Source organism: Oncorhynchus mykiss, chromosome 22 (assembly GCF_057628025.1).
Source record: "Oncorhynchus mykiss isolate SJ-2025 chromosome 22, ASM5762802v1, whole genome shotgun sequence".
NCBI classification, from domain to species: domain Eukaryota; kingdom Metazoa; phylum Chordata; class Actinopteri; order Salmoniformes; family Salmonidae; genus Oncorhynchus; species Oncorhynchus mykiss.
This window is the reverse complement of record NC_143043.1, coordinates 51,195,700-51,208,825: the sequence shown is the minus strand read 5'-3', so window position 1 is coordinate 51,208,825 and position 13,126 is coordinate 51,195,700. Positions and strand designations below refer to the sequence as shown.

Sequence of the window (13,126 nt, the reverse complement as noted above, 5' to 3'; positions counted from 1 at the left end):
ACAAAAACATCTAAAGAATCTTTTGAAAAAAATGACTTGATGTGCATTTGAATATGAAAATGTTATTCTAATACAGTCACACTTGTAGTTGTGTGCTGAAGGAAGTAATTTGTTTTGTCTGAAAATGATAACATTCTTGTTTGTTGGTAGTGACTACCAAAAACAAAAGTGTGGATTGCAGTCACTCATTAGAGCAGACTTTGTCTCAGTTACATCATGGGGACAAATACTATTTGTCAGACATCAGAACAACCACACTGTACTCTGACCCAATCCTCCATTGATGTTGTTTTCCATTTCTGTGGAGTTGTTTTCTCAGAAGAAAATGTGACTGAGAAATGTGATTTCTAGTTCAGTTGTATCAATCAATGATCTCAAAAGCACCTCAAGTAATTAGGGTCAGTTCACAATTTCTCAATCACAATTATCCAAAATAATGTGTACGACCACAAACAACAACAACTGTAGCGACCCTAAAAATGTGGATATCGACTTTGCCACTTCAGGATGCTTTTGTGGTGCATACGACGCCACGCAGGGCTACGGGCCAGCAGGATGAGGGTTCGCCGACCACTAAGAACCAGCTCACTCTCCCTGTCTGTATCATGAGGCCTACACTACGGTCAGAGTTGGCTCCAGACAATGATCAGCTAGGGCGATATCAGATTTCCAACATTTTCCAGCAACAGGTTTTTCTGCCAATGCACCCCACAACCAATAAACAAAGCATTCCGACTTCAGGTGTTTCAATATCATGACATTCGTGAAAAATTTCAAAGACTATGCTCATGCTCCACAAATTATCTCGCCTGGTTTAATTATGTCATCCTTGACATCAGACAAGGGAATCAGATGGGCCACCAGTCTGAGATAGGGTTTGATGTTGGCCCAGAAGTGATCAGCCAGGATTTGGCTATAGCACCAGCACCGTCGACCACTGACATCACTGTCAGCATAGATGGTTTGGGGCAGAGATCTGTCGCTTATCCCCATGAGGAGCAAGTTGGGAGTGACTGAGTCTGGTCAGGCAGGAGGATGATGAAGGGGACTGGTACTTCTACCACATGGAGCACCAAGGGCAGTTGAAGGAAGGAGGTGAGTTTTGCCATCTGTCGTAACACTATGAGAATCTGACCACCGTCACTGGAGCATAAGGTGGAGTTGGCTTGTAAACTCTGTAAATGACCCTCAAGGTTGGTTCCTCTTCTCTATGGACAGTTCAATGTTTGTAGCCAAGGGTGTCTGGCTAAGAGCTCAGGCCCAGAGTTGGTTCTTGTGGATGGTGGTCTGGGAGAGCCATAGCTCACTGCTCTTTGACCTCCCTTCTGGAGGAAGGTGTTCCCCAGAGGTAATGTTGGGTCTCTTGGGTGTTTGGATTTTTCCATGTGAACATTAAAGTCACCAAAATTTGAATATTATCTGCCACAACTACAAGGTCCGATAGGAATTCAGGGAACTCAGCGAGGAACACTATATATGTAAACCGTAGCTATAAAAAGTGATTGAGTAGGCTGCAAAGAGTTCATGACTAGAAGCTCAAAAGACAAAAAAAGACGGAAAAAAAAAGCATTTTATTTTTGTAAATTGAAATTTACTATCATAAATGTTAGCAACACCTCCGCTCTTGCGGGACACGCGGGGGATATGGTCACTAGCGTAACCAGGAGGTGAGGCCTCATTTAACACAGTACATTCGTCAGGCTTAAGTCATGTTTCAGTCAGGCCAATCACATTAAGATTATGATTAGTGAGAAGTTCATTGACCATAACTGCCTTGGAAGTGAGGGATCTAACATTAAGTCGCCCTATTTTGAGATGTGAGGTATCACAATCTCTTTCAATAATGACAGGAATGGAGGAGGTCTTTATTCCAGAGAGATTGTTAAGGAGAACACCGCCATGTTTAGTTTTGCCCAGCCTAGGTCGAGGCACAGACATGGTCTCAATGGGGACAGCTGAGCTGACTACACTGACTGTGCTAGTGGCAGACTCCACTAAGCTGGCAGGCTGGGTAACAACCTGCTGCTGGCCTGCACCCTATCTCATTGTGAATCTAGGGGAGTTAGAGCTCTGTCTACGTTCGTAGATAAGATGAGAGCACCCCTCCAGCTAGGATGGAGTCCGTCACTCCTCAACAGGCCATGCTTGGTCCTGTTTGTGGGTGAGTCCCAGAAAGAGGGCCAAATAGCTACAAATTCTATCTTTTGGGAGGCGCAGAAAACGGTTTTCAACCAGCGATTGAGTTGTGACACTCTGCAGTAAATCTCATCACTCCCCCTAACTAGGAGGGGGCCAGAGACAATTACTCGATGCTGACACATCTTTCTAGCTGATTTTCACGCTGAAGCTATTTGCGCTTGGTGACCTCTGACTGTTTCATCCTCACATCGTTGGTGCCGACGTGGATAACAATATCCCTATACCCTATACACTTGCCAGTTTTAGCTTTAGCCAGCACCATTTTCAGATTAGCCTTAACTTCGGTAGCCCTGCACCCTGGTAAACAGTGTATGGATGATTCGTTTGAAGTCTAATACTATGTGTAATGGAGTCGCCAATGATTAGGGTTTTCATTTACTCCCATGTTTTTTGTAAGCTAGTTATTCACACATTTATAAACAACTTTTATAGTATGTAATAATGATTCAGAAGATCATTCATCAGATGTTTAGTAAGTATCTGTATAAACCATTTACTAATCATTAGTCAAGTAGTTTTGAAGTCCCTAATATAAAGTGAAGACTATTCAAACTTTCTTAATACTTCATAAATGTTTCGAACAGAATTCGCTTCGTCATTCCTCCACTGGGCTTACTCCCTCCCAGTGCGTCCTGGGATATCAGCCGGCCATGTCTCCGTGGACTGAGGGCTTCAGTAGACAAGTGGTTCCGGCGGGCAGAGGAGGTGTGGAACGCCGCGCGCCCTTCGCCTTCAGAAGGATCATGCGGACTGCAATTGCAGTGAGGCTCCTGTGTTCCATCCTGGTGATCTCATCTGGAACCTCCCGCTCCGCCTGCTCTACCAGAAGCTGAGCCCCTAGTTTGTGGGGCCCTTCAAAGTCCTCCGGAGGGTCAATGAGGTTTAGAACTCCCCATCAACTATCGGATCTCACCCTCCTTTCATGTTTCCCTTCTCTGGCCGGTGGTTCCTGGTCCCCTGACTGATGCCGTCCCCCGCAACAATCCTCCGTTTCCACTGGACATGGAGGGTACCCCAGCCTGTTATAGGTCCCTCCTGGACTCCCGATGTCGTGGGGGTCGGCTCCAGTACCTGGCGAACTGCGAGGGGTACGGTCCTGAGGATTGCTCTTTGGTTCTGGTGGCAGACATCCTGGACACCAACATCATCCGGTATTTCCACATCCACCATTCAGACCCGCTCCTCGCCCTCAGGTACGTCCTCCTGGTCATAGTCATCCTGGGGCTGAAGTCGCACATTGGGGGGGGGGGGGTGGTACTGTCACGCCTACTCCTGCTCCCTCCCTCCAGAGCTCGACGTCGTCAGTCTGATAACCACCGGTCCTGGCAACCCACATTGTGCAAACCTAGACATCATCACCACCCTGATTACTCTCCCTTCATGTAGCCTCAGTCATCAGGCAGTATTGGTTTTGTTCAGTACTCTTCTCCTGTTTTGTTTATCTGTTTGTTTATCTGTTTTCTCATCATTAAACTTACCTTCTGCACCTGCTTCCTGACTCCAAGCGTATACATTACAACTAGTGATATGTTCTAGTCCATTTTGACACCTTAAATGTCTACTTATTGTGAGAAATTACACAGGTCACTCAAAACATTGATTAATAGTTTCCAAAGATACAAATAGCTCTCACTTTAGATTAGTGACAGCAAAAAAACTTGATTAGTAAATGAATTAATCATTAAAATATAATTTAAAAGTTGTTTATACATGTGAGAATACATAGCTTACTTACTTTTAACAAATGTGGGACCTAATGATTAGTAAATGAGGAACAAACTGTAAATGACTGTAGACAAGTGGCTTATTACTGAACATTATTATAAAGTGTTACCAAATGGATGTTAAGTGTTATTCCATGATAAATAGTTAGTATTCTAATAGAACATTCTGAGGACGTCATGAGTCATTCTACATGTTGTTTAGCATCTCCCTCTAGTGGCTCAATTGTGACACAATGTCTTCATCAAGTGTAGTAAAGTTGAAATGTACAATACTGCATGATATCAGATAACGTCCAGATCTAACTAAATTGTGTATTGTGTAAGTAGTTGATGGTTAAATGTAAGAATATGCAATTATGGGTAACACTTCATAATAACATTCAGTAATAAACCATTTGTTTATAATTGTTTATAATAAACCATTTACAGTTTGTTCACCATTAAGCCCACATTTGTGAAATGTTACTCAGCTAGGTATTCTCACAATATACTGACATTACTTAACTCAGTGTTGTCGCCATAGATACATGTGGTGTTGATACTGAATAAATTGTCTGGATTGGAATGGAATGACTTGGAGAAGGCATAAGCTTGTTTTATAAAATACATTGTAGTCATTGTGGATTGTGTACTCCAAATACCTCAGGCTGTGGTTGTCCCATGTTACTTAATGAGAAATAGTATCTAGTGTTCTAATGTTACATTCTGAGGACATCATGACTCACGCTATATGTTGTTAAACATCTCCCTCTAGTGGCTCAATTGAGGCAAGACGTCTTTAACAAGTGTAGTTCAGTTGAAATGTACAGTGCTGCATGATATCAGATAACGTACAAGTCTATCTCAATGGTATAATGGTGTAGTTAAGGGTAAAATGTAAGAACATCCAACTTTGAGCAAAACTTTATAATTTCAGTAATATACCATTTGTAAGTCATTTCCAGTTTGCTCACTATGTATTAATCATTACTCCACCTTTAATTAAATGTTAATAAACTAGGTATTCTCAAATGTGTAAATACTACTATATCCATTAATGATTCAACACAACAGCGCAGGAGACCGCAGAAGACACTTGAACATCATCATACTGGTTATGAACACAATAACTACTCTCACTACCACTGCTCTCACTACATCACTGCTGCCAGGTCAGGAGACACTCAAGAGCAGCTCTCTCAGATGTTGTGTATCTGAATGAATATAGAGATTGGTAACATTTTGCAATAACACTTGCTAAGTAAATAGTTTATTAAACATTCATGTATCATTACTCCCACATTTGTTTTAGTAAGCTGGTTATTCACACCAATAGCATGTCCATCTTTATGTGATAAATTAAACTGGTCACTGCTCAAAACATTTATAAAGTATTAGAAAGTGTGAATAGTCCTCCCTTTAGATTCTGCAAAATGACTTTACTAATGATCAGTTAATGATTTATACGTTCGTTCATTAAACATCTTTTGAATGATCTTATAAAACATTTTTACATACCATAAAAGTTGTTTATCGATGTGTGAATAGCTAGCTTACTAAAACAAATGTGAGAGTATTGAGACATTAATGATGTGGAGTCAGAATAAACATTATCAATTATTTAATACATAGTGTTATTATAAAGTGTTGCCAATCTCTATATTAATTCAGACTCCACAGCATCTGAGAGAGTTGTTCTGGTGTGACCCCTGACCTGGCAGCAGTGATGTAGTGAGAGAAGTGGTACTGTTCACAACCAGTATGTTGATGTTGAAGTGTCTGCTGTGGTCTCCTGCACTGTTGTGCTTAATCATTAATGCATACACTAGTATTTTACACATTTGAGAATAGAATACCTACCTGAGTAACATTTAACAAATTTGGGAGTAATGATTAATAAATGGTGAGCATTCTGTAAATTCCTTACACATGTTTTATTACTGAATGCTGTTATGAAGTGTTACCCATATTTGCATTTTCTTAAATTTGACCATAAACTACTTCCACAATACACCATTGAGATAGACTTGGATGTTATCTGATATCATGCATATTGTACAATTACATTTTACTTCACTTGTTGAAGGTGTTGTGTCCCAATTGAGCCACTAGAGGGAGATGTTGAACAACATATAGAATGACTCATGACGTCCTCATGTTGTGTCCCAATTGAGCCACTAGAGGGAGATGTTGAACAACATATAGAATGACTCATGACGTCCTCAAAATTGTCTTTTAGAATACTTACAAACTATTTATCATTAAATAACATGGAACAACCACAGACTTTGGTATTTGGAGTATACAACCCTAAATGACTACAATGTATTTTATTAAATAAGCTTATTCCTTCTTATGCCTTCTCCAAGTCATTCCAATCCAATCCAGCCAAATCATTCTGTATCAACACCACATGTACCCATGACATCAACACTAAGTCATGTCAGTGTATTGTTACATGAAATAAATACTTGCAACAATTGTATAACAAAACTATATCAAACTTATGTTTGTCAAACTAGGGAATAAAAACTTGAACTATGAACGCTTTAAATTGAGAGATAAAATAAGTTTTGCTGTCACTTTGAACCATGGATAAAGGAAAGCATAAATGATTGGATTAATTAAGGAATTAACAAGTCCCAGAAAATGGATGAAATATGATATAAAATGATTACTTAAAATAGAAAAAAATACGAAAATAAATAGAGATGGAATCCAAGAAATTAGATAGTTGAAAACAACAATAGCTAGAGTTTTTTTCTGCTTTTCTCTCAGACTTATTTGCCTGTACAGTTTTAACACCAGACACACTGGGTGTCTCTTTTGAAAATACCTTTCTGGCCTGTGATCTGGCCACCACAAAGATTTTCAAATAAAGTGTTATAATAACAGAGCACGGGACAAACATTGTAATTACAATGTCAGTGAAATTAACCCAGGATGTTAATTGTTAGTGCAGCTATATCTAACAAGTAATATCTGACAGAACTAGATGCATAATCATTTCGCAACACCAGCAATAACATCTGTTAAACACATGTTTTTAACCAATAAAATTGTATTTTATTTGATACTAATGAGTGCAATCAGTCACTTTGTCACGTTCTGACCATAGTTCTTGTGTGTTTTCCTTGTTTTAGTGTTGGTCAGGACGTGAGCTGGGTGGGCATTCTATGTTGTGTGTCTGGTTTGTCTATTTCTATGTTTGGCCTGATATGGTTCTCAATCAGAGGCAGGTGTTAGTCATTGTCTCTGATTGGGGAACCATATTTAGGTAGCCTGTTTTGTGTTGGGTTTTGTGGGTGGTTGTTTCCTGTCTTTGTGTTTTATGCACCAGTTAGGACTGTTTCGGTTTTCACGGTTATTGTTTTGTATCCTGTTCATGTTTGAGTTACCTTATTAAATTAACATGAACTGTAACCATACTGCGTTTTGGTCGGCCTCTCCTTCCCAGGAAGAAAGCCTTTACACACTTCCTAGAAACAAGAATGTTATCATTTTCAGACAAACATATTACTTCCATCAGCACACTATTACAACAGAGTGACTGTTTGGAAATAAAATGATCAATATATTTTGTTTAACATTCTCTGTGTTTTGTGCTTATTGTTTAACCATTGATATGTTCTAGGTCATTTTGAGACCATAAGGAGCATCAGGTACTGCTGGAATGTCTACCATTAGCATGACCATCTTTATGTGATAAATTACACTGGTCACTGTTCAGAACATTTATAAAGTATTAAGAAAGTATGAATAGTCTTCACTTTAGATTAGGGACTGCAATACAACTTTCCTAATGATTAGTAAATGGTTTATAAGAACATGTATTAAACAACTGATGACGTATCTCCTGAATCATGATTACATAATATACAAGTTGTTTAAAAATGTGTGAATAACTAGCTTACAAAAATTTATATGGGAGTATTGATAAATTAATTATGAATAAACTATTTACTAATCCATTAGAAACTATTTAGTGTGTTAACCAATATCTATAAATGTGAGAATACCTAGCTAAGTAACATTTCACAAATGTTGCCTGAATATCAAATGGTGAGCAAACTGGAAATGCCTTTCAAATTTATTTCTGAATGTTATTATAAAGTGTTACCCCTAATTTATTAAGACCTGGACGTTATCTGATGTCATGCAGTATTGTACATTTCAACTTTACTACACTTGATGAAGACGTTGTGTCACAATTGAGCCACTAGAGGGAGATGTTAAACAACATACAGAATGACTCAAAGTCCTCAAAATGTACTATTAGAACACTTACATACTATTTGTCATTAAGTAACACGGAACAATGACACACTTAGGCATTTGGAGTACACGATCCACAATGTATCAATCATGACAACACTGAGATAAGTAATGTCGGTGTATTGTTACATGAAATAATTCCCCAATTGTAGAACAAAACTATATCAAACAAACGTTTGCCGAACTAGTGAATCATATTATAGGAACTATACATGTCTTATCTTCAAAGTTAAAATAAGTTTAGCTGTCACTTTGAACCATGGATAAAAGAAAGCATAAATTATTGGATTAATTAAGGAATTAAAAAGTGCCAGATAACTGGTGAAATATGATATGAAATGATCACCTATAACAGAAAAAACAAAGTAAATAAATAGAGATGGAATCCAAGAAAGGAGATAGTTGAAAACAACTATAGCTAGAGTTTTTGCTGCTTTTCTCTCAGACTTATTTGCCTGTACAGTTTTAACACCAGACACACTGGCAGCCTCTTTTGAAAATACCTTTCTGGCCTGTGATCTGGCCACCACAAAGATTTTCATATAAAGTGTTATAATAATAGAGCACGGGACAACCATTATAAATACAATGTAAATTATATTAACCCATGTTATTCCTTCAACAATAACACATTCTGTCAAACACCTACTGGGTGTCTGTACATTTACAAAGTTTTTTATAATAACAGCATCGTATATGCTACAACAACACCAGGTGATGGATATACAACAGATAGTTCCTGTTATTGTTATTTTAGAGTGGTACAATAAGGGATCACACACAGCAACATAGCGGTCAATAGATATCAAGACCAAATTGCCAAGCGATAAAGAAGTACATAAAAAAGTAATGTAGAAATGAAACACACAGAAATATTCCCCAAAACCCCAGCATGGTTCCATTATTGCTACAGTCATTACTGGTATCACAAGCAGTCCAACTAGGAGATCTGACACAGCCAGAGAGAGGATGAGCAGGTTGGTTGGAGTGTGGAGCTGCTTGAAGTGAGAGATGGAGATGATCACCAGTACATTCAAAAATACTGTAACTGCTGAAATCAATGAGAAGAAGATGTAAAGTGTTATGTAGATAGATGTCGATAGCAAAGCCTTTCTGCAAGAAGAGTTTCTGTCCTGAAAACAGTATTGAACATCTTCATGTTTCTCCATTTGTAATAAAAAGTTAAAATGCTGAGGTCCTGCTCCTGCTTGGTCCTGTGTGTGAGTGACCCTGTCAGGTCCGCCTTCTGACAAACTCTGAGCTCTGCCTCTCTATTTATCCCTGAGTTACTGACAGACACTCCCCTCCCCAGCTTCTCTCTGCGAACACACAAACACACACAAACACAAACACACACACACACACACACACACACACACACACACACACACACACACACACACACACACACACACACACACACACACACACACACACACACACACACACACGTGCTCATGTGAGCAAAGAATTGAACAAAAGCTTGGATAAACAAATCATTTGTGAAAGCATGATGTAATGTATGACATGATTTGATTTTAATGGGGAAACATGTTATGAGTTATGTTTTGGTCACTCTATTTTTCAATGGACATATGATAAATGTGCAGACTAACTGGTTTAGATGATGTCAGCGCTCAGTTTGGACCATATTCCACAACCTCAGGAGAGATGACGGCACGCCACATGTCAGCTGGTCAGTGTTTAGGAAAGTTGACAGTAGGGAAGTTGATGAAATAGCATAAGTTGATGCTGCCCTACAATGGCAAAACGCAGTAACTATGAATTTGATCTGTTTCAACGGCCAACTATATTATCTGATTAATGTGGTACTCGTTTCCTGACACAGGAACAAGCCATTTGATCCGAATATATAATGGTGTATCAGAAAGTACTGTATAGACAGAAAAATAAGTCAGATTTTGCAGTAAAATAAATTACTTAGTTTCTGCTTTTTGCCTTTGTAGGGCCTTATGGGGTATGCACTTTAGCACATGCATTCAAATGAATAGTGGCATTCCATATGAACATTCCATAGACGTTTAGAACTGTCCATCTGAACTGAATTAGGAACCATACTTCTTCAAGTTGAGGGAGACTTTGTCTCAGTTACATCATGGGTACAAATACTATTTGTCAGAAAGAACAACAACACTGTATTCTGAACCAATCACCCCGTAATGTTGTTTTCCTTTTCTGGTGTGTTGTTTTTTCTGATTTAAACAGCAAAAGACTAAATGTAATTTCCATTTCATTTAGTTGAATCAATCATTTCCAATGCACTTCTAAAAGAACATTTCACACAAAAAATAACAACTCTTTAGGAATAATTAATGATTAGCCATTTGATCAAGTTAGATTTGTTTTATTTATTTATTTCACCTTTATTTAACCAGGTAGGCTAGTTGAGAACACCTTTATTTAACCAGGTAGGCTAGTTGAGAACACCTTTATTTAACCAGGTAGGCTAGTTGAGAACACCTTTATTTAACCAGGTAGGCTAGTTGAGAACACCTTTATTTAACCAGGTAGGCTAGTTGAGAACACCTTTATTTAACCATGTAGGCTAGTTGAGAACACCTTTATTTAACCAGGTAGGCTAGTTGAGAACACCTTTATTTAACCAGGTAGGCTAGTTGAGAACACCTTTATTTAACCAGGTAGGCTAGTTGAGAACACCTTTATTTAACCAGGTAGGCCAGTTGAGAACACCTTTATTTAACCAGGTAGGCTAGTTGAGAACACCTTTATTTAACCAGGTAGGCTAGTTGAGAACACCTTTATTTAACCAGGTAGGCTAGTTGAGAACACCTTTATTTAACCAGGTAGGCTAGTTGAGAACACCTTTATTTAACCAGGTAGGCTAGTTGAGAACACCTTTATTTAACCAGGTAGGCTAGTTGAGAACACCTTTATTTAACCAGGTAGGCTAGTTGAGAACACCTTTATTTAACCAGGTAGGCTAGTTGAGAACACCTTTATTTAACCAGCTAGGCTAGTTGAGAACACCTTTATTTAACCAGGTAGGCTAGTTGAGAACACCTTTATTTAACCAGCTAGGCTAGTTGAGAACACCTTTATTTAACCAGGTAGGCTAGTTGAGAACACCTTTATTTAACCAGGTAGGCTAGTTGAGAACACCTTTATTTAACCAGCTAGGCTAGTTGAGAACACCTTTATTTAACCAGGTAGGCTAGTTGAGAACACCTTTATTTAACCAGGTAGGCTAGTTGAGAACACCTTTATTTAACCAGGTAGGCTAGTTGAGAACACCTTTATTTAACCAGGTAGGCTAGTTGAGAACACCTTTATTTAACCAGGTAGGCTAGTTGAGAACACCTTTATTTAACCATGTAGGCTAGTTGAGAACACCTTTATTTAACCAGGTAGGCTAGTTGAGAACACCTTTATTTAACCAGGTAGGCTAGTTGAGAACACCTTTATTTAACCAGTCAGGCCAGTTGAGAACACCTTTATTTAACCAGGTAGGCTAGTTGAGAACACCTTTATTTAACCAGCTAGGCTAGTTGAGAACACCTTTATTTAACCAGGTAGGCTAGTTGAGAACACCTTTATTTAACCAGGTAGGCTAGTTGAGAACACCTTTATTTAACCAGGTAGGCTAGTTGAGAACACCTTTATTTAACCAGGTAGGCTAGTTGAGAACACCTTTATTTAACCAGGTAGGCTAGTTGAGAACACCTTTATTTAACCAGGTAGGCTAGTTGAGAACACCTTTATTTAACCAGGTAGGCTAGTTGAGAACACCTTTATTTAACCAGGTAGGCTAGTTGAGAACACCTTTATTTAACCAGGTAGGCTAGTTGAGAACACCTTTATTTAACCAGGTAGGCTAGTTGAGAACACCTTTATTTAACCAGGTAGGCTAGTTGAGAACACCTTTATTTAACCAGGTAGGCTAGTTGAGAACACCTTTATTTAACCAGCTAGGCTAGTTGAGAACACCTTTATTTAACCAGGTAGGCTAGTTGAGAACACCTTTATTTAACCAGGTAGGCTAGTTGAGAACACCTTTATTTAACCAGGTAGGCTAGTTGAGAACACCTTTATTTAACCAGGTAGGCTAGTTGAGAACACCTTTATTTAACCAGGTAGGCTAGTTGAGAACACCTTTATTTAACCAGGTAGGCTAGTTGAGAACACCTTTATTTAACCAGGTAGGCTAGTTGAGAACACCTTTATTTAACCAGGTAGGCTAGTTGAGAACACCTTTATTTAACCAGGTAGGCTAGTTGAGAACACCTTTATTTAACCAGGTAGGCCAGTTGAGAACACCTTTATTTAACCAGGTAGGCTAGTTGAGAACACCTTTATTTAACCAGGTAGGCTAGTTGAGAACACCTTTATTTAACCAGGTAGGCTAGTTGAGAACACCTTTATTTAACCAGGTAGGCTAGTTGAGAACACCTTTATTTAACCAGGTAGGCTAGTTGAGAACACCTTTATTTAACCAGGTAGGCTAGTTGAGAACACCTTTATTTAACCAGGTAGGCTAGTTGAGAACACCTTTATTTAACCAGCTAGGCTAGTTGAGAACACCTTTATTTAACCAGGTAGGCTAGTTGAGAACACCTTTATTTAACCAGGTAGGCTAGTTGAGAACACCTTTATTTAACCAGGTAAGCTAGTTGAGAACACCTTTATTTAACCAGGTAGGCTAGTTGAGAACACCTTTATTTAACCAGGTAGGCTAGTTGAGAACACCTTTATTTAACCAGGTAGGCTAGTTGAGAACACCTTTATTTAACCAGGTAGGCTAGTTGAGAACACCTTTATTTAACCAGGTAGGCTAGTTGAGAACACCTTTATTTAACCAGGTAGGCTAGTTGAGAACACCTTTATTTAACCAGGTAGGCTAGTTGAGAACACCTTTATTTAACCAGGTAGGCTAGTTGAGAACACCTTTATTTAACCAGGTAGGCTAGTTG

The 13,126-nt window shown here is 38.7% G+C and overlaps 1 protein-coding gene across 1 annotated transcript; it reads right to left on the bottom strand.

The window, feature by feature from the left end:
* Positions 1-8,383: 8,383 nt before the first annotated feature.
* Positions 8,384-9,346, bottom strand: LOC149972904 (trace amine-associated receptor 6-like). Its single transcript, XM_090216386.1, has one exon. The coding sequence runs from the start codon at positions 9,344-9,346 to the stop codon at positions 8,384-8,386; it is 963 nt and encodes a 320-aa protein (XP_090072512.1).
* Positions 9,347-13,126: the final 3,780 nt, after the last annotated feature.

Excerpts from the sequence above, each read along its gene's own strand:
- LOC149972904 (XM_090216386.1), bottom strand. The coding sequence starts at position 9,346 with ATGGAGAAACATGAAGATGTTCAATACTGTTTTCAGGACAGAAACTCT.